This window comes from Hemiscyllium ocellatum, chromosome 11, assembly GCF_020745735.1.
Source record: "Hemiscyllium ocellatum isolate sHemOce1 chromosome 11, sHemOce1.pat.X.cur, whole genome shotgun sequence".
Taxonomy (NCBI): domain Eukaryota; kingdom Metazoa; phylum Chordata; class Chondrichthyes; order Orectolobiformes; family Hemiscylliidae; genus Hemiscyllium; species Hemiscyllium ocellatum.
The window spans coordinates 38103800-38126860 of record NC_083411.1 but is presented as its reverse complement, the minus strand read 5'-3'; the positions used below and the strand labels follow the sequence as shown (position 1 = coordinate 38126860).

Sequence of the window (23061 nt, the reverse complement as noted above, 5' to 3'; positions counted from 1 at the left end):
GGCAGCAGTGCTAACTACTGAGCCACCGGTGCCGCTTACAGTGAATACTAAGAAACCCTTTTCAAAATTCCAAGTCCTCCTTTGTTTCTATCCCGACTGTTCTAATGCACATGCACCACATTTGAAAGCTATGGCCCATAAGAATCCTATGAGGTATCACTGGTCCAGGCAAAACTAATTCTATGGATTTAAAAAAAAATCTTTGTTATTGTCTTATTGTGACTATATTGGCACTGATTACTGTGACTTTGTCTTTTAGGGTTCAGTAACGTGAAAATTGATGTCTGGGTGTTTGCGTTGACAGTTTCTGTGATCATACTGATTTTTTCAGTTATCGTTATTTGCATTGTGCTCTGGAAAAGGACAAAAGCAGGTAAAAGTATAAGTTACTTCAGAAATAACTGACTAAGAATAACTATGGTGTGATAGGAACATTTGACCTTAGCAAGCTTGGGTTCCAAAGAAGGACAAATAACCTGTGTTGTTGTCCTGATCGACGATTAGCAATGCCTGCTGAAAACTGCATGTGCATGGATATATACGTAGACATAGAATCCCTACAGTGAGGAAACAGGCTATTTGGTCCAATAAGTCCACTCCGACCCTCCGAAGAGTATCCCACCGAGACCCATTTCCCTACCCTATTACTCTACATTTACCCCTAACTAATGCACCTAGCCTATACATCCCTGAACACTATGGGCAATTTAGCATGGCCAATTCACCTAACCTGCACATCTTTCGACTGTGAGACATATCCATGCAGACACTGGGAAAATGTGCAAACTCCACACAGACATTTGCCAGAGGCTGGAATCGGGTCCCTGGCGATGTGAGGCAGCAGTGAGCCTCCTTGCTGTTTATGCAGACGTGACGTGTTTCGGCTCTGAAGCCCCACAAGATCAACTAACCTCCAACTACTCGCTCTTTGGGCTAAAAAATAAATTAGACCCACAGGGAAGAGTACTCCTGATCTGTGCAGCAATTACCTAATAATAATCAGGATTTGGGGATAAGATACAACAGAAAAAAAAGCCAGGGTGGGCAATGGGGGCAACTTGGAGTATGCCGTGGCAGCAGGATACCTCAGCCACCCTATGCATCAAGGAAAGTTGAAAACCCAGTGCACAGCCCATTCAGACCAAGTAACTGACAGAAAACTTGTAGTTTTCTAATCGATGCTTGGAAGATTTCCATTATATCGTCTTTGTTTTGAATGCGCCAAACTTTCTTCTGAGTCACTCTGCAATCAATTATAAATAGCATTGAAAAGGGCAACAATATGTTTGAAATAATAATCACAACCAACTAATAGTAACATAAGAAAACCGTAGTTTTGGAGAAACTCAATAGATCTTGCAACACCTGTGGTGGGAGAAACAAAGTTAACTTAAAATGTTAATCCTGTTTCCCTCTTCACATATTGCTAAACCTGAGTTTCTCCAGCATTTTGTGTTTTCTTCAGACTTCCAGCATCTGCAGTATTTTGCTTCAGTTTGAGGGATAATAGCATGGTTTGTTCAAGGTGCCGTTGAAACTTCACTGACCTTCCATATACCTCATGGAATAAAGTGAAGTCTCTGTATTTGGGTAATTTTGTGGCACAATGGACATGTCTGAGAATGGTGTAGTTCAAAGGATATGGGATAATCATAGGGTCACTCAGATTAGGATTGAGTGGCTGGTGTGAAAGGTTGTAATGCTGAATATTGTTAAATCTTCAGTGCAGGCTTGTCCTTTCGACACTGGAATGCTGCACAACCCCTTCAGCTCTATTATAGAGTCGTAGAGATGTACAGCATGGAAACAGACCCTTCGGTCCAACCTGTCATGCCGACCAGATATCCCAACCCAATCTAGTCCCACCTGCCAGCAGCCGGCTCATATCCCTCCAAACCCTTCCTGTTCATATACCCATCCAAATGCCTCTTAGATGTTGCAATTGTACCAGCCGCCACCACATCCTCTGGCAGCTTATTCCATACACGTACCACCCTCTGTGTGAAAAAGTTGCCCCTTAAGTCTCTTTTATATCTTTCCCCTCTCACCCTAAACCTATGCCCTCTAGTTCTGGACTGTCTGACCCCAGGGAAAAGACTTTGTCTATTTATCCTATCCATGCCCCTCATAATTTTGTAAACCTCTATAAGGTCACCCCTCAGCCTCGGACGCTGCAGGGAAAACAGCCCCAGCCTGTTCAGCCTCTTCCTGTAGCTCAAATCCTCCAACCCTGGCAACATCCTTGTAAATCTTTTCTGAACCCTTTCAAGTTTCACAACATCTTCCCGATAGGAAGGAGACCAGAATTGCACGCAATATTCCAACAGTGGCCTAACCAATGTCCTGTACAGCAGCAACATGACCTCCCAACTCCTTTACTCAATACTCTGACCAATAAAGGGAATCGTACCAAATGCCACCTTCACTATCCTATTTACCTGCAACTCCACTTTCAAGGAGTTATGAACCTGCACTCCAAGGTCTCTTTGTTCAACAATGTAAACATTTGTCTCATAAGTCCAACACACACTTGAGGTATAAGCTCCCATTTTCTTTGCTAAAAATCACGCAGCACCAGGATGGTCCAACAGGTTTAATTTGAAGCACTAGTGTTTTCAATTAAACCTGTTGGACTATAACCTGGTGTTGTGTGATTTTTAACTTTGTACACCCCAGTCCAACACTGGCATCTCCAAATCATTTTCTTTGCAGTTGCCAGTGATTACTGTGGATACCTTAATGGCCTGTAGACTCTCTCTGTCCAATTTTCTATACGGAAATCTGCCCTGTACCCTAAACATTGTGATGTTAATGTAGTCTAATGTTATTGACACCAATTTCTGTTTTAAATGTTTTGTCATGTTGTCTGGATATTGAAATTAACAAAGCCACTATTTCCACAAAACCTTTCCACATTTCCATGTAGTGATTCAGTATCACTCATCAGATCCTTGTATTCCACATTTGGTCATTATTGCCTATTGTTACAAAAAAAAAATCAACATTTACATTAACCTAATGCGTTTCAATTCTAACTGTTCCTTTGCTTTCTCTCCTTTAGAGCACTTAAATGAATTGTCAAGGTAGGCATTTGTTCGCTTGCATTGCTCAAGTTAATTGCTTAAGAGTTAACTTTAGAGGTACACTGAATAAATCAAATTTGACTTTCAAAACTTCTGAGTTTTCTTTAAATTGTAAGAATTGCAGTTCCTGGTGATACTTGATTTTTCTGTTGTAAATCTCTACCAATGATCTTCATAAATTGTAATTTTAAAAAAAAGTCTTTGGCATATGGGTTTTCCTGGCTAGGCCATTATTTATTATCCATTCCTAATTGGCCTTGAGAAAGTGGTGGTGAGCTGTCTTCTTGAACTGCTGCGGTTTTGTGGACATGACCATGAGTCATAACTCTGCATCAATGGGGCATTATGGACTTTCAGTTACGATGGTCTTTTTAAAATAAAAGGTGATATGTACAAAAATTCTAGAATGTCACTTATGTACCAGGGAAACTTCAAGCAGAGGGACTAAAAAGAAAGAGACAACAATAGGCTGACTAACCTCTCCCCTTTAGAAGGAAACCACCTCCTGCAAACATATCCTTTCAGGGATATATAGAATCAGATTAAAAGTGTTGTGGTTCTGTTCGCCGAGCTGGAAGTTTTTGCTGCAAACGTTTCGTTCCCTGGCTAGGGAACATCATCAGTGCTATTGGAGCCTCCTGTGAAGCGCTGCTTTGATGTTTCTTCCGGTATTTATAGTGGTTTGTTCTTGCCGCTTCCGGGTGTCAGTTTCGGCTGTAGTAGTTTGTATGTGGGGTCCAGGTCTATGTGTCTGTTGATGGATGTTCTTGCCGCTTCCGGGTGTCAGTTTCAGCTGTAGTGGTTTGTATATGGGGTCCAGGTCTATGTGTCTGTTAATGGAGTTTGTGGGTGAATGCCATGCCTCTAGGAATTCCCTGGCTGTTCTCTGTCTGGCTTGTCCTATGATGGTAGTGTTTTCCCAGTCAAATTCATGTTCCTGGTTGTCTGAGTGTATGGCTACTAGGGATAGCTGGTCGTGTCGTTTTGTGGCTAGCTGATGTTCATGGATGCGGATTGTTAGCCGTCTTCCTGTTTGTCCTATATAGTGTTTTGTGCAGTCCTTGCATGGTATTTTGTAAACTACGTTAGTTTGGCTCGTGCTGGCTATTGGGTCCTTTATTCTAGTGAGTTGTTGTCTGAGTGTGGAAGTTGGCTTGTGTGCTGTTATGAGTCCTAAGGGTCGCAGTAGTCTGGCTGTCAGTTCTGAGACGCTCCTGACGTATGGTAGTGTGGCTAGTCCTTTTGGTTGTGGCATGTCCTCGTTCCGTGGTCTATCTCTTAGGCATCTGGTGATAAAGTTGCGCGGGTATCCGTTTTTGGCGAATACCTTGTATAGGTGTTCCTCTTCCTCTTTTCGCAGTTCTGGTGTACTGCAGTGTGTTGTGGCCCTTTTGAATAGTGTCCTGATGCAGCTTCGTTTGTGTGTGTTGGGGTGGTTACTTTCATAGTTTAAGACTTGGTCTGTGTGTGTTGGTTTCCTGTGTATCCTTGTGGTGAATTCTCCGTTGGGTGTTCTCTCAACTAACACGTCTAGGAATGGGAGTTGGCTATCCTTTTCCTCTTCTCTCGTGAATCGTATTCCAGTGAAAAAAACGGACAGATAACCAAAGCGGACCAGCAAAGAATGAAACCTGAAAGCAACAACACCCCCAGATTCTACGGACTACCCAAAGTACACAAACCAGACATCCCACTCAGACCCATAGTATCACTACCAGGGACACCAGCATACAAACTGGCCAAAGAACTACAACAAAAACTGAAACACCTAGTCAGCGGATCCAAACACTCCATACAATCAACACAGGAATTCTTGGACATCATCAGGAATACACACATAGACAAAGAAGAAACCATGGTATCATTCGACGTGACGGCACTGTTCACATCAATTGACAAAACCCTAGCCAGAGAAACAATAGCCAACCTACTGGACATACATAACAGAACACAGGAGGCCAAACCTATCAACAAGGGCGGCATACTTAAACTACTAGACCTGTGCCTCACCACACACTTTACATTCAACAATCAGATATACGAACAAATCAACGGAACACCCATGGGATCACCAATCTCGGGACTCATAGCAGAGGCAGTTATGCAAAGGTTAGAACATACAGCCCTACCACAAATCCAACCCAAACTCTGGATCAGATACGTCGATGACACCTTTGTAATCATCAAAAACACAGAAATAGAAAAAACACACCGAATCATCAACGCCACACTCACTGGAATACGATTCACGAGAGAAGAGGAAAAGGATAGCCAACTCCCATTCCTAGACGTGTTAGTAGAGAGAACACCCAACGGAGAATTCACCACAAGGATACACAGGAAACCAACACACACAGACCAAGTCCTAAACTATGAAAGTAACCACCCCAACACACACAAACGAAGCTGCATCAGGACACTATTCAAAAAAGCCACAACACACTGCAGTACACCAGAACTGCGAAAAGAGGAAGAGGAACACCTATACAAGGTATTCGCCAAAAACGGATACCCACGCAACTTTATCACCAGATGCCTAAGAGATAGACCACGGAACGAGGACATGCCACAACCAAAAGGACTAGCCACACTACCATACGTCAGGAGCGTCTCAGAACTGACAGCCAGACTACTGCGACCCTTAGGACTCATAACAGCACACAAGCCAACTTCCACACTCAGACAACAACTCACTAGAATAAAGGACCCAATAGCCAGCACGAGCCAAACTAACGTAGTTTACAAAATACCATGCAAGGACTGCACAAAACACTATATAGGACAAACAGGAAGACGGCTAACAATCCGCATCCATGAACATCAGCTAGCCACAAAACGACACGACCAGCTATCCCTAGTAGCCATACACTCAGACAACCAGGAACATGAATTTGACTGGGAAAACACTACCATCATAGGACAAGCCAGACAGAGAACAGCCAGGGAATTCCTAGAGGCATGGCATTCACCCACAAACTCCATTAACAGACACATAGACCTGGACCCCATATACAAACCACTACAGCTGAAACTGACACCCGGAAGCGGCAAGAACAAACCACTATAAATACCGGAAGAAACATCAAAGCAGCGCTTCACAGGAGGCTCCAATAGCACTGATGATGTTCCCTAGCCAGGGAATGAAATGTTTGCAGCAAAAACTTCCAGCTCGGCGAACAGAACCACAACAACGGACACCCGAGCTACAAATCTTCAACCAGACTTTAGATTAAAAGTGAACACTAACTCTGGTCTCTGTGTATTAGTTGTAAGTTGATATGGTCTCGATAAAAGATATCCACAACATTTCTTGTCTGATATGGCACTTCTTCAGAACCTTCAGCTTGACAGAAGACTCCTATTGGACTCAAAATATTCAGTGTTTCACTCTCCACAGATACACCAGACCTGCTGAGTTTCTCCAACGCTTTGTTTTTATTTGAGTCAAGTATTTCATTTCGTAAAGGGAAATTGCAGGATTGCCATCACAAAATCTGTTTCTGCCCAAGATGAATTAACAGGGTGAATGGGTTAGAGAAAAATCCGATCTCTTTTAATAGAAGAATTAATGGCTTTGCTCATCTTTAATTTATGGTGTAATGATGAAGTCAGATGAATTGATGAGTCAGGGATTCTACTTTCTCAAACTTAAATAGTGATTAAGACATAAATCGCAAGTAAGGTTTGAATTACAAAGACCTATTGACTCATTTCTTTGTCATTCTTCCAAAATACGATCACTTTCTTCTATTGTGGCATCTGACTGTTAACAAATGAGAGCATTATCCTGACCTCAACAACTCATTTCAGCTTAAAAAACACCAGTGACTAACATGAGAAGTGGAACTCACATGGTTAGTTACCAAGTGTGCATCTACAAGAGAGAAAAAAAAACTGATGGTTTAGATCAGAATACAAATTCAGCACCAAAGGTTCCTATTTCGTTTTAGAATCAGCAGGATCTACTGATCCTGGGGGCGGCACGGTGGCACAGTGGTTAGCACTGCTGTCTCATAGCACCTGAGATCCGGGTTCAATTCCCGCCTCAGGCGACTGACTGTGTGGAGTTTGCACGTTCTCCCCATGTCTGCGTGGGTTTCCTCCGGGTGCTCCGGTTTCCTCCCACAGTCCAAAAGATGTGCGGGTCAGGTGAATTGGCTATGCTAAAGTGCCCGTAGTGTTAGGTAAGGGGTATATGTAGGGGTATGGGTGGGTTGCGCTTCGGCGGGTCGGTGTGGACTTGTTGGGCCGAAGGGCCTGTTTCCACACTGTAAGTAATCTAATCTATTTAGTCACCCTCCTGAGGCAACTTTTAAGCATAATGGATTTGTGTAGTTTTTCATTTGTTAATGGTGCACAAATAACATGATTTGGTTCTATTTGTCTTGACCCAAAATTAATGGATATGAATTTTTTGCCCTCTTCTCACTGTTAATATATCAGATAAGCCCCATTGCACTTTGCCTTGCAAAGTTGTAATTCTAGTATTTTAGAAATGAGAGCTCTTATGAGGACAGTATGACCTGGAGTGATGTGGAGGGTTACTTGTTTATCAACTGACCACAAACTTCAGGTTTATTTTGGAAAGTTGCAAGCTTGGAAGGAAGATCATTTGACTACTTTAAATTGAGTAATTAGTAGGCTACTTGGGATAGCAAGGGATATTACGACCAGACCTGCTAACTATGAAGTTTGTAGGCAACTGTTCTGCTAGATACTCATGATAAATTATATTTTTGTTCAAAGTTCCTTGACCTTTGATTCAAACAGCTGAAATGATAAGTTGCTACCCAATGAACTTGACTTACTCTTGAGGTTCTTCCTGTTTGAAGTTTCCCTAGCTTTTTATATATGCAATGTTCCACGGGCTTCACACAGGATTTTGCCAATGAGTACATTTACATCCAGTTTTCCTTTTCTGTAACAGTTCTTTTAAAAAAAAATACACATTTAGAATTAAAAGTAAAAGAAGTTTATAAATTCTTCAGGATTTGGATCCATTGTGCGAAATGGAAACCTGAGAAAATGAAGCAGCAGACATTGTAAGGTCATTGTATTCTCATTGCTATCCAAGCAGCAGACATTGTAAAGTCTCTAAATTCTCATTGCTATCTAAGTATTGGCACTCTTCTTCCCTCTGAGCAACTCACAGAAAATTCAAAGCATCTCAAAAAGACAGTGACCAGAGATCAGATGGCCTCTTGCCATTGTGCCCAGTTTTATGGCCAGGCCAGACCCCCTGAAAATATTTTAAGAAAGTCGCCTGGACCCTAAATTTTAAAGGCAGATGTGAAGCGGATATTCCAGGTGTGATGCAGCTCATCAAACTAAAATTTATTTAAACACTGCAGTTGAAACATGAACAAAAAAAAAATGGAATTTAGAATAACCTAACTTGGAAAACTTAATTGACCCAATACAGCAACTTAACTAAGGAGCTGTTCCAGTCCAGTAACATCCCATAACCACGGTCCTTGGCAAAAAGGTAAATTCAAACACAGATTCTTACATGCAGGAAGGTACAACATCTAAAGAGATGTCAGAGAGAAAGTCCGTCAGGAATCATCTGCAGAAGTTTGCAACCTTTCCTGGTCTCTTGCATCTGGTGGCTCTCACAGCTAACCAAACTGGAAAAATCCTGAACTAGGTGAACTGGCCACTCCCCTGCCAGAGCTAAACTAAGCTCTTTCTAAACTCCTCAGCACCTCTGCCTTTATGACCACTCCTCAAAAAAAAATCCAAGGACAAAATAACTTTGTTAAAGTGATAGCATTGTCACACCAATGTAAAGCCTTGAGGAAATCAGTCTGAATATTTTCATTTATAGAGACCAAATTGCTTGTTTTATTTTATTTTCCATTGTAATGTAAGCTTCATTGCTAGGGCCAGTATTTATTGCCCTTCCCAAGTGTCTTTAAGAAGGTGGTGGTGGTGTATTTGGTGTTGGTACATCCTCAGTGCTTTAGAGAGAAGTTCCAAGATTATGATGCAGTGACAGTGAAGGAGTAACAACATAATTCTAAGTCAGAATGATCTGTTTATTGCAGAAGAATTTGTGGGTCATTTTCATTTTTTGCATCTGCTACAGTGATGGTGATACCATTGTATGTCAAGAGGAGGTGGTTAGCGTCTCACTTGCTGGAGATGTTCATTGCCTGGCCCTCCTGCGCAGTGAATGTTGTCACTTATTAGGCCAAGCTTACATGTTGTCCAGGTGTTATTGCATGTGGGGATGATTTGGAGGATTAACTGTGAGATTGCAGTAGGTACTAAATACTCTGCAATTAACTGTAGGCATCTCCAATTTTGAGCTTATATTGGAGTAAGGATCATTGCAGTAGCTGAAAGTAGCTGGAATGCAAAAAGAAAATATTGGACATACTCATCAAAGGTCGGGCCTCACCGAGGAAGTGTGAGAAACAAGAGTTAACATTTTAATTCAATGACCTTTCATCAGAACTGAGAAAACTTATAAACCCATAGAGACCAGTAACATTTAAAAAGAAATTTGAATATCTTGTTTATAGATGAAAAACATCTTGAGTTCACATTTGTTAAACTTTTACCGTAACTGTTGGCTAAAACTTTCTCTACATACCTTATGTTTTAAATGACAGAAAGGAAGGGTCCCCTTTTATACTTAATACACATGATAGTATCCACAGAATCCCAGTCCTTCTAGCAAATGGTCCACTGTAACTTTCAGATTCTAGTGAGTTTGTCTTCCTGTTTTTCTGCGTAGCAATTTTGAGGAACCATCCCTTGGTGCGTCTTTCAGTTTCGGAGTCACCCAATTTTACTATCAGCAGTAAAATTGTTTGAGCGATTCAGCTCCTGCCCCACACAGATCAAATGTCCCAGAGCCCTTGTTGACTGCAGAAGGTATCTCTCTCACAAGAGTTTATTTCCCTCCTGTGTCTGGGTTCCCAAAGAGCCTATGGCTGTGGTGTTGGCCAAATTCTGAAGCCAACGTTGGATTTGAATCAATTTACTCTTAGCACAGCTTCTTGCCTTTTATATTTGTATTGCTGTCTCTTCTTTAAGGCTGTAGAAACTATTCACTGTTTTTTTTTACTTTCAGTGCTAGGTATGAAAGTTTTCCGTATCCGGCATCTACAAATGTGGTCATAAGTGGAAATAATGAATATGAAACGATGACGACAATGAAAGAGAATGAATATTCAGTCATATGTGCGGAATCCACCTGTGCCTATGCACAGTGCCATGCCTCAGTGTGAAGAGTTTTGTGTGAAGAACAATGTGAAGTTTTCTTTCTGTGCAGCTTCAGAAAAATAAGTTTAAAATTACATGTTGAATTCCGTTTATTGCATTTACTTAACCTCAAAGACAAATGGCATAATAAGTTTATCAATGTTAAGTTGAGATAAATGGGAAAGAGTTGGGCTGTTTCTGTTCACAGTGCTAGAAATACCCTGAAAGATCCTAACAAAACTTCAATAACCTTTTTATTTAGTTTCTCAATTTTATCTAATACCTTCCAGAAGATTATGCAAACTCTTACTAGGGGCATAATTGCATTGGCCCAGATGGCTTACTATTGAAATAAAAACACATTTTTAAATGGAAAATTATTTTTTCTTTATCAAAAACATTTTAATGTATATACACAGGTATTAAAGCAGTTCTGTACAATCTTGGCATATAAAGAGCAAACAAACATTGGAATTTGACATTCCCTACAGTTATGAAAACCAAAGACGTTTCCTACTCATGCAAGACACTATTTACATACATGGAGGCAACGAGATGGTCTGAGAACTGAATGGACCCTGGTTGTATTTTGGTAGAAAGACCTTAGATGGTAACATAAACAATTCTTTTAAAAGTATGCTTTATTCATAAAAGCATCTTTATATACATACATAATCACTGGCACAGTTTGTTTCTGTGCAGTCTTTTACACATTGAAAAGAAAAAAAAATTGGAGTTTGACTGTCCAGGTAATTTCAACAACCCAGAGGTATTTCTTTCTTATGCAATATAATATTTACATAATTGAGGTATCGGGTGGGTCCAATAACTGAATGGACTATTATTGTACTTTGGCACAAAGACCCTGGATGGTTGTCTTGGTGACAGCTGCTCTGAGCTTTAGTTCATCCCTCAGTACTTGGTCCCGGACTTTGGAATGTGCCAGTCTGCAACACTCAGTCAAGCTCAACTTCTTGTTCTGGAAGGCCAACAAATTTCGTGCAGACCAAAGAAGGTCTTTCTCCACATTGGTAGTCCTCCATACGCAGAAGATGTTTGTCTCTGTGTGCGTCCTTGGGAACAGACCGTAGAGCACCGAATCCTGTGTCATGGGGCAGCTCAGGACCTTGACAAAAAACCTTAAACGATAATAAAACATAATGCTCCAAGTTTGCAATGAAAGCAAGGTGCTGGAAATGTTCAGGTCTGGCAGCTTCTGTACCGAGAGAAACCGTTATTGTGTTGACTGTAAGCTTCAAAACATTGTTAGCTTTAGGTTATACTTGTCAATTGGTCATTATTCAGTGATAACTTTGGTTGGTGAGTTTGAGCATAATTGAGAGCAGCAGAACTAAGTGTCAAGGTGTCCTTACCTGACGCGCCTGTGTAATTTTCCAGTAGATGCCATTTGAACAGGAGTCTTATTGGTTCATTTTACTAAGAGGTGCCAATGCTAAACATAGATTTTAAATGGCAGTTCATCATGTTTTTAGTTTTATTACTATATACAAAAAAGATTGTTCAGCGCTTGTTCTGTTGCTAGCATAATTTCTTTCTACAAATCTAAAATAACAAGCATGAAAAATATTTCATTTTCATACCTGACTTTACAGTTAAAATCAATATCATTTCATTTTGCATGCGATGCTTTAATTGAGATTGATGTATTAGTTTGTCTTCTGATCTTATACTGCAAAATCTACTAGTAAATATCTGACCCAGTTCTTCACATTTACTGCAGGGGTATGAAATTAATAGCATATATTTGCCTTCGACCCCTTGCCCTAAATGCATGAATAGCATCTGTTGTCATGATGTAGAGGTGCCATTGTTGGACTAGGGTGGACACCAGATTATAGTCCATCAAGTTTATTTGAAATCACAAGCTTTTGGAGAGCTGCGCCTTTGTCAGGTGAAGTGGAGAGGCACACACAGGCACAGAATATCATAGAATCCTAGCATCCCTACAGTGTGGAAACAGGTCATTTAGCCCAAGTCCACACTGAGCTTCCGAAGAATATCCCACCCAAACCCATTCCCCTTCCCTATTATTCCACACTTACTCCTGACTAATGCACCTGGCCTAGACATCCGTGAACACTACAGGCAATTTAGCATGACCAATTCACTTAACCTGCACATCTTAGGACTATGGGAGGAAACCAGAGCACCTGGAAGAAACCCGCACAGACGTGGGGAGAATTTGCACACTCCACACAGGAAGTTACCTGAGGCCGGAATTGAACCCGGGTCCCTGGCGCTGTGAGGCAGCAGTGCTAATCATGGAGCCAATAGGCAGAGAGATAATGGCAAGATAATTCCATGTAATTAAGAGTGTCAACATATCAGTTTCTGCTTGGCGATTTTATTTTGTCATGAATCTCAAAGGCTGCCTTATCTGAAGATTGGAGGCGGAATGATTTTGACCATTGAAGTGTTCCCCGATTGGGAGGGAACACTCCAGCCTGGTGATTGTTGCATTCAGTGTCTGTTTATCTGGTGTAATAGTGTCTGCATGGTCTCACCGATATATCATGCCTCAGGACATCTTTTCCACAAAAATTGATAGCCAAGTTGCGTACTCATGAGGATGGATTCAACCTGATCTTCGGTCCGTGGTGTGCTACATGTAACCTCACCATACTGTTTTGTGCTTGTAAAACCTTCCTTACTGTTCTCTTTTGACACCATTACCTTGATTACTTAATTATTATCTCTCTCACTTAATTATTCTGTTGTGGAGGTGCCGGGGTTGGACAAAGTCAAAAATCTTATGACGCCTAATTATACTGCAACGGATTTATTTGAAAACACTAGCTTTTGAAGAACCTGACGAAGGAGCGTGTTTTCAAATAAACCAGTTGGACTATAATTTGGTGTCATGTGGTTTTTGACCTTAATCAGTCTATACAGTTTTTTTATTACAGAAGAACCTCCATTGTGCAAATACCAAATATTGGCTTGGCAATGCAAGAGTGCTCACTACTGATTGAGAAGAAAGCTACTTATAAGGCTCCAATATATCGTCTTCAAATAAATCTGTTGCATTATAACCAGGCGTCGTAAGATTTTTGACTTGTCCAACCCCGGCACCTCCACAACAGAATGATTAAGTGAGAGGGATAATAACAAGTAATCAAGGCAATGGTGTCAAAACAGAACAGTAAGGAAGGCTTTACAAACACAGAACAATATGGTGAGGTTACATGTAGCACACCATGGACCGAAGATCAGGTTGAGTCCATCCTCATGAGTACGCAACTTGGCTATCAATTTTGGTGGAAAAGATGCCCTGATATATCGGTGAGACCATGCAGACGCTATTACACCAGATAAACAGACACTGAATGCAACAATCACCAGGCCGGAGCGTTCCCTCCCAATCGGGTAACACTTCAATGGTCAAAATCATTTAGCTTCCGATCTTTAGATAAGGCAGCTTTTGAGATTCATGACAAAATAAAATCCAATAATTCCTGTTCTAGTTTCCCTTTCTGGATGACATTTAAAGTGGATTCCTCATCTACCCTCTCAGGTAGACAAGAAATTCAGTGGTATTTCAAAGAGCAGAAGCGAGACCTGGCAGCATTTGCTTCTGAATTGCAGGAAAGGTAAACCTGTTAATGCATTAATGTGGCTGGTTAGTCCACGTTGCATTCATATCAATGATAATTGCACTGTTTTTCACCTGATGTGTTGCAACCTTGCTTGCCTGAGCAGGCTGTGATGCTTTTGTTTGTTGAGAGGACCTCTTGCAGGTACATCCACCACATAGGAAGAGATTACTGGAATACTGTCTTCAGAAGAATTTATTGATTGACTCTCTTAGATATGGAACTGATTTTAGTCAATTTGTATGTGCTTGCAAGTACAGGTAAAGGAAGGTTCAGTTGGGAACAATTCTTGAGCAGGGCCCCTGCTCACCCTCCTGTAATTGAAAATCCAGCCCCATGTCTTCCTTGGATGGTGTTAGGTTCAGTTTTAAAGCTTCATCAGCTCGAATGGTGGAAATTGTCTACCAAGGTGTGTGGCCTTCCAGAAAAGACATGGAGAAAAAGAGAGTCACAACATATGCATGCAATCTGCTTTTTTATTCAGATATGTGTGAAGGAATACCCTGTTTTCTAAAGGCATCATTGTGTTAAGGAAAGGTAATCAGCAAAGGAGATGGTGAAGTGTGTACAAATGATTTACAATTATTACCATGTGTTTAAAGGATTGAGTGATTGAGAGGAATTAAATTATGCTCTTTCAAATTATAAATGATTAATTAGACAAATTAGAATTTAAGAGCAGAGGTAAGCCATTCCTTCCTTCAAGCCTGCTGTCATTCAATAACATCATGGCTGATGTGATTGTCGTGTCCAACTCCACTTTTCTATCTGCTTCCCATAACCTTTTATTTGTTTTGTCTATCAAAAATCTATTGAACTCAGCCCTGAATAAATTCAGTGACCATTCTCTGCTGCTATCTGGGGAAGAGAATTCAATAAACTGACAATACCCTGAAAGAAGGAACTTGCTTTCATCTCCATTGTAAAGGGGGGAGCCTCAATTTTTAAATTGTGTTCCCTAGTTTGAGCTTCTCCAACAAGAGGAGATATTCTGGAATGCACTGTACCAAGATCTTGAATGTTTCAATAAGATTCTTCTAAATGGGTATCTAACTTTCTGAACCCTCTCTGAACTGCTAACACAATAATACAAATAAACAGACTACAGTATACATAGTACTCCAGATGTGATCTCTCCAATGCACTGTACAGTGCAATAAAACTTCTCTACTTTTATGTTCTGTTCCAGTTGCAATAAATGGCAACATTCCATTTGACTTACTAATCACTTTCTGTAGTCACTTATTAACTTTTCCTGCTGTGTGTACCAGGATACCCAAATTCTTCTGTACCACCAAGTTCTGCAATCTCTCTAAGTTTAAATCACACATTCATTCTTTTTCTTGCCATTTCATTTCACATCATGTTCCCATTGCCAAATTTGTATCCACTCGCATAATACCAATATCCTTTTGCAGACACTTGTTCTGTTGATTACTTCCTCCCTACCTTTGTGTCATCAGCAGGTTTTAGCATTTGGTCTCTTCATCCATGTCATTGGGAACATATTGTATGTAATTCAGTTCCCAGCACTGATCCCAGTAGTATTGCGCTACTTTGCTTTCTGTTAGCTAACCAATATTTTATTTACACCAGCATGTTATCCCTACATCATGTGCTCTCATTTTGTGTAATAACTTTTGATGGGTACCTTATTAAAATGTCTTTTGAAAATCCAAATACGCTACATCTACAGGTTCCTCTTTAGTCATTTAAATGTTACTTCCTTAAGAAGCTCCAATCAATTAGTTAAACACAATTCTTCTGTACAAATCAGTATAATTACAACCTGATTGTATTATGATTTTCTAAATATCCTGCTTAATAATGGATTCTAACAATTGCCCTGTGATGATGTTAGGCTGCCTGCTTTCAGTCTACTTACTTTCTTGAATAAACATCAGATTGCCAAATAGCAAATAACTATGTGACCCTTCCTAAATCTAAGGAGGTTTAGAAGCTATATTTATCTATCTTGGCAGGATGGGGTGAGGTGTGTAAAACAAAGTGGTTTGCTGTTCTACATGGATCATTACATAAACAAGAGTGAGAAAATACTTTTTATGCAGCATGGATGTTAGCAGTGACTAAATACAAGTAAAAATGCCATAGATATTGAATATCTAAAATAACAACTGGAGAATGCTGAACAAGCTCTGCCAGTGTGACAGCATTGGTGGAAAGAAAAAAGTGTTAACATTTTTAGTCCAAAGACTAATTGTAACTGAAGAGGGCTGGAAAACTATTATTTCTATACTGTTGACAATATCGTAAGGGAGGAGCAGCAACTGGAACAGATGGTGAGGGTGTCCAGAGTAAAATACAAAGGGAACTGATGGTGGTAAGAGAGATTAATATGTAAAATAGGGGTAAATAATAGAACATACTACAATAGAGTATAGGTCTTTCAGCCCTTGATGTTGTGTTGGCCTTTTATCCTATTCTAAGATCAGACTAACCTGCATTACCTTGATTGTACTACCTTCCATGTGCCTATCCAAGAGCTGTTTCAATGTCTTTAGTGTATCTGACCCTACTACCTCTGTCAGCAGTGCAGTGCATTCTGTGCACCCACCACTGGCTATGTAAAGAACCTACCTCTGACATCTCCTGCAAAATCTTCCTCTAATTATCTTAAAATTGTGCCCCCTTGTGATAGACATTTCTGCCATGGGAAAAAGTCGCTGACTATCCCCTCTATCTATGCGCCTCAACATCTTGTACACCTCTATCAAGTCACCTCTCATCCCTTTTCACTCCAATGAGAAAAGCCCTAGCTCTCTTAACCCTGCTTCATAAGACATGCCCTCCAGTCCAGGCAGCATCCTGGTAAATATCCTCTGCACCCTTTCTAATGCTTCCACGTCTTTCCTAGAATGAGGTGATCAGAACTGAAGACAATATTCCAAGTGTGGTCTAACCAGGGTTCTATAGTGCTGCAGCCAAACCTCGCAGCTCTTAAACTCAATCCTCCTGCTAATGAAAGCCAACACACCATATGCCTTCTTAACACTATCTACTTGGGTGGCAACTTTGAGGGATCTATGGACATGAACTCCAAGATCCCTCTGTTCCTCTGCACTGCAAAGAATCCTGCCTTTAACCCTGTAATCTGCATTCAAATTTGACTTTCTGAAGTTAATGACTTTACATGTTCCAGGTTGAACTCCATCTGTCACTTATCAGCCCAGTTCTGCATCCTGTCAATGTCCCATTACAACCTACAGCAACCCTCCACATTATCCACAGCTCCACCAACCTTCACATCATTGGCAAACTTACTAACGCACCCTTTCACCTACTCATTCAAATCCTTTATAAAAATCACAAAGAACAGAGGTACTAAAACTGATCCCTGTGGAACACCACTGGTTACCAAGCTCCAGGCCGAATACTTACCATCTACCCTCTGTCTTCTATAAAGTAGCCAATTCTGTATCCAGACAGCCAGATTTTCCTGTATCCCATGCCTCCTTACTGTCTGAATAAACCCACCATTGGGAATCTTGTCAAACACCGTGCTAAATCCATTTACACCACATCTACTGCTCTACCTTCATCAATGTGTTATGTCACATCCTCAATAAAGTTTTTAGAATTAGAATCCCTACAGCGTGGAAACAGGCCATTTGGCCTAACAAGTCCACATTGACCCTATCCAGACCCATTCCCCTACACCTATTACTCTACATTACCACTGACTAATGCATCTAGCCTACACATCCCTGAACACTATGAAAAATTTAGCATAGCCAATTCCCCTAATCTGCACATCTTTGGATTGTGGGAGGACCCCCATGCTGACACTGGGAGAATGTCAAACTCCACAGAGAGTCGCCCGAGGCTGGAATCGAACCTGGTCTCTGGCACTGTGAGGCAGCAGTGCTAACCACTGAGTCACTGCAGTTTGTGAGGAATGACCTGCCCCTCTCAAAGCTATGCTGACTATTTCTAATCAAACTATGGTTTTCCAAGTAATCATAAGTCCTGTCTCTCAGAATCCTCTCCTTAATTCCCAGGGTTATTCCTATTCCCTTCTTGAACAAGGGAATAACGTTTGCCAGACTCCAGTACTCCAATGGACAGTGGGGATGCAAAGATCATTGTCAAAGATGCAGCAATCACTTCCCTCACTTCTTGTAGTAACCTAGGGTATATTCCATCTGGCCCAGGGGATTTATCCTTATGTTTTTCAACGTTTTAGCACATCCTCCTTTCTAACGTCAACCTGTTCTAGCATATCAGCCTGTTTCACGCTGTCCTCAGAAACATCAAGGTCCCTCTCAGTAGTGAATACTGAAGCAAGGTATTCATTGAGGATCTCCCTTTCCTCCTCCAACTTAAGGCGCAAGTTCCCTCCACTGTCCTTGATCAGCTTTACCATCACTTTGTTGTTCCACACATGAGTGTAGAATGTCATAATCCTACCTGCTAAAGCTTTTTCATGCCCCCTTCTAGCTCTCCTAAGTCCATTCTTCAGTTTCTTCCTGGCTACCTTGTAACCCTCTAAAGCCCTGTATGACCCTTGCCTCCTCAACCTTAAGTAAGCTTCCTTTTTCCTCTTGACTAGATGTTCCACATCCCTTGTCACCCAAGGTTCTTTCAACCTATTATCCCTTGCCTCAGTGGGATAAACCTGTCCAGCACTTTCAGCAAGTGCTTCCTAATCAATCTCCACGTTTCTGTTGTGCATTTCCCTGAGAACATCTATTCCCAATTTAGGTGCCCCAGTTCCTGCCTAATAGCATTGTAATTCCCCCTCCCCCAATTAAATACTTTCCCATACCATTTGCCTCGGTCCCTCCCCATAAGTATAGTAAAGGTCAGGAAGTTGTGATCACTATCACCAAAAGGCTCTCCCACTGAGAGATCTGACACCTGGCCTGGTTCTTTGCCAAGCACAAATCCAATATGGCCTCCCCTCTAGTTGGCCTATCTACATATTGTGTCAGGAACTCTTCCTGGGAACACCTGACAAAACAGCTCCATTCAAACTATTTGAACTAAGTGGCCTCTAATCAGTATTAGGGAAGTTAAAGTCACCCATGACAGCAACCCTGTTATTTCTGCACCTTTCCAAATTCTGCTTCCCAATCTGCTCCTCCATGTATCTGTTGCTTTTGGGGGGGGGGGGGGGGGAATCTGTTGAAAGCTCCCAATAAAATGACTGCTCCTTTCCTGTTTCCAACTTCCATCCAGACTGATTTTTTAGACACATCCTCCTTGATGATTTCCCTTTCTGCAGCTGTGATACTATCCCTGATTAGCAATGTCACTCCTCTACCTCTTTAAACCCCCCATTCATTCTGAAACATTTAAACACTGGAACATCCAACAACCATTTCTGCTCTTATGATATGCAAGGCTCTGTAATGGCCACATCGTAGTTGCAAGTACTGATCCATGTTCTGAGTTTGACCCTTATTCCTGATCCTTCTTACATTAAAATAGACACACTTCAACCCATCATACTGACTGCACCTTTGCCCTATCAAGTACCTATCCCTCCTCATAGACTGTCTGCATGCTGTATCTGCTGTTCACTACCTACTCCATCATCTATTTGTTTTTTTTTCCAGAAGTTGTTTGATAAGATATTACACTATAAGCTACTTAATAAGATTATAGCCCATGATGTTAGAAGTAGTGTATTTGCATGGATAGAGAATTGGCTAACTTAGAGGGCAGAGGGTTGGGATAGGTGGGACATCTTCAGGATGACAACCTGTAGCGGACTGCTACAGGAATCAAAGCTCGGTGTACAATTATATACTATATATTGATGAATGAAAAAAGTGAATATACTTTAGTCAAGTTTACAGATTACACAAAGTTTTGGACTTGACCTGACCCCCTCTCAATATTTTAAGAAGGTAGCCTCAACCCAAACTTTTTCTTATTTTAAAGGTAAATGCGAACATCTGTGTTCCAGATGCAATGTGACTCATCAAACTACTCAGCATTAAGCAAAGTACAAATTAAAATACAAACAAAATAAAGATGAACTTAGAATAAATTAGCTCTATTGGAAAACTTAACTGAATAATAGATATAATAACTACTACTAATTAACTGTTCCAATATTGTAATATCCCATTAAAAAAAACTTGGCAAAAAGGAAAATTCAGAAACACATTCTCATATGCAGTTCTCCAATCCAGGAAGGGAAAAAGAAGCATCAAGAGAAAATGCAGAGAGAATAAAAGCCAAGTAACATTTACTGACACTTCCAATTCTTTTGAGTCTGATGCTAATGAGAAACCAAAACCAAAAAATCCTGATCTGTGAGAGCTTGTCGCACCCAATCATGTAGCTAGCACAAAATCTAAGGTCTCCCAAGCAGTTTACTCAAGTGCCATTTAGTAGTCAGCTCATCACATCTCTTTAAATCTCTCTCTTAAAAGAAACCAGGACAAAATAACCTGTTAAAGCCACAGCATTGTCACAACAAAAATAGGTAAGAAGGGAAATGATGAGGATAACACAGTCTGCAGATGGACATAGACAGGTTAAGTCTGTAGTCAGAAACTAGACAGGTAGAATAGAACATGGGAAAATATGAAGTCATGCATTTTGGCAGGAAGAGTTGAACATAATTTCAGTGGAGAAAGAATGCACAAATTACAGATCAGAGTAATTTGGGAGTCCTCATCCATGAATCACAAGAAGCCAGCATCCAAGTTCATCAGATAATAGGGAAGGCAAATGGAATGATTGCATTTATTGTAAAGAGAATGGAATATAAAAGAAGGGAGTGTTTGTTAAAACTTTACAAAGTACTAGTCAGATTACAGGTTGAATTCTGTGAACTGTTTTAGGCTCCTTATCTAAAGAAGTGTATGCTGGAATTGGAGGTAGGTTCATGATTCTGATGCTGGATACAGACAGACTGTTTTATGAGGAGAGGTGAATTAGGTTGGAATTTAAACCAATCAGCGACAACCTGATTGAAACATGCAAGATTCTTAGGGGACTTGACAGGATAGATCCAGAAAGGTTTCCCCTTGTGAGAAACTCTAGAACCAGAAGGCATAGTCTCAGACTTGGAGGTTGTACATTTAACACAGATGAGGAGGAATTTCTTCTCTGAAAGGGTGGAATTCATTATTGCAGAAGGACATCAAGGCAGTGTTGGTAAGTACTGATGGGCTGAAAGGCCTACTTCTGTTCAAAGTACAGACTGTAGATGTCTCACAATGTAAAGGAGACTATACAAACAGGACTAAATTAAACAAAGTACAAATAAACCATTGCTTCTGTTGGAAGGTGCATTTGGGACTTTGAGCAGTGAACAGGGCAGAGGTAAAAATTCAAGCATTTTTCTTGATCTCGCCATCAAGAGCTGGTTGCTTCCCTTGCCCTGTCTAACCTGTCTCCCTGTACACTTGCTGCACTCTGTTTGCTCAGATCTAACCCTGATTTTGTTATCACACTTAATTAGGGTGATGCTGAAGGGCTTTTGCCCGAAACATCCATTTTTCCTGCTCCTCAGATGTTGCCTGACCTGCTGTGCTTTTCCAGCACCACACTAATCTTGACTCTGATCTCCAGCATCTGCAGTTCTCATTTTGCCTAGGGTGGCACTGTTGCCTGGCATGCTGATGTCTATCTTGCAGGGGCAGAGCATGAACCCTTAGACACGTCTTCCCACCTAGGCCATGACCCACACTGAACATCAAGCTGTTATTTCCAGGACTGTCACTAACCTCATCTCCTGGAAATCTTCCCTCCATAGCTTCCTACCTCGTAGTCCCCCAACCCTGAATTAGGCCCCTTGTACCTCCATCCCAAATTCCACAAACCAGACTGCCCTGGTAGACCCATAATTTCAGCTTGCTCCTGTTCCAGTGTACTTATTTCTTCCAATCTTGGCTCTTGTTTCTCATCTTGTCCAGTCGTTTCCAATTTGCATTTGTGATTCTTCTGACACTTATCACTGGTTCCACAATTTCCAGTTTCCTGGCCCCAGTCACCTCTTCACATGAGTGTGCTATCCCGCTACAACTCCATTCCCCATCAGGATGGTGATCTCACTGCTTCTTCCTTGAAAGGAGGTCTGAACAGTTCCCATTCACTACCACCCTATTTTACCTGGCTGAGTTTGTTCTCACTTTAAACAACTTACCCTTTAACTCATCTCACTTTCTTCAGGTCAAGGCTGTGGCCAATGGGGTATCTGCATGGACCATAGTTATATCTGACCCTATGCTAGGTATATTAGAATTAGCTATTTAGGATGAGAGTTAGATTTTATTGTCATGCGTACTCAAGTATAGCAATACATAAAAATAGTGAAAAGTGTACAAAGGTGCCAGTCTTTGGCGCCATCTTGGTTACAAAACCAGAATCTGAGAAAAAAAGAAATAAAAGATAACCAAAAGGTAAGAAAAACATCCAGATGTCAAAGTCCAAGTCATATCTCCATGAAGGTTTTTGGAATCATTGATGCAGGCACTTGGGCCTACTCACGGCCTGAAATCTTAGTCAGCTTGCGAGTCTGACATCGATTGCTGGGAGGAGCCACATTCTTGCTGCTGCTGCCACCTCTGATTACTGGAGGAGTTTTGTCACCCCTGCCACAGCGGACCCTGAACGCCGGGAGATCGTACTTGCTGCCACGTCCAATCGCCGGGAGGAGCTGCGTCTGCCGCCGCCACCTCAAACTGTTGAAAGTTTACCAGCATTCTCTGCATGGCCTGCTCTCGCTGCTGTGCTGATGCTGCCAATTAACCCACTGCAAAAGGTTTTAAAGAAAAGAAAAATGAGGGAAAAAATGTAAGAAGAAAATAATAAGAACAGAAGTTAAAAGAAAAAAAAGGAAGAGAGCAGACAAGCCTGCTACTCTGCCACCTTCTTTTGAAAGCTCCTGAACTGCAATGTGAAACATGCCTTATTCCATCCAAAATGTTTTCTCCAGCACATTAATAATATCTCTGGTTCTTCTTGGCTGAAATTTGAAAAAGCCATCAATTTTGCTTCTAATTTCCATCCTCTCATTTTCACCTGGGTGGTTGATAGGCTCTCTACCAAATCTAGTACAACCCCTTGACTCCCATAGTTATTTTGACTGCCTCTTCTCACACCTTGCTTCCTGCAATGATGTTAATCCATTGTTGCAGATTCTCCATCTCTGTTGTATCTATTCTGATGAG

General features: G+C 41.1%; 1 protein-coding gene across 5 annotated transcripts in view; it reads left to right on the top strand.

Moving 5' to 3' along the window:
- Positions 1–10672, top strand: part of LOC132820173 (V-set and immunoglobulin domain-containing protein 4-like) — a 47246-nt gene extending 36574 nt beyond the window's left edge. For 2 of the 5 annotated variants that reach the window (XM_060832135.1, XM_060832132.1), the window contains 3 exons: positions 260–373; positions 3062–3083; positions 10165–10672. In XM_060832135.1, coding sequence (XP_060688118.1) covers positions 260–373; positions 3062–3083; positions 10165–10321 — 293 coding nt within the window. In that variant the 3' untranslated portion in view covers positions 10322–10672. Of the gene's footprint in view, positions 1–259; positions 374–3061; positions 3084–10164 lie in introns of those variants that run through there. The other 3 variants (XM_060832133.1, XM_060832134.1, XM_060832136.1) reach the window with 3 other exon arrangements.
- Positions 10673–23061: the final 12389 nt, after the last annotated feature.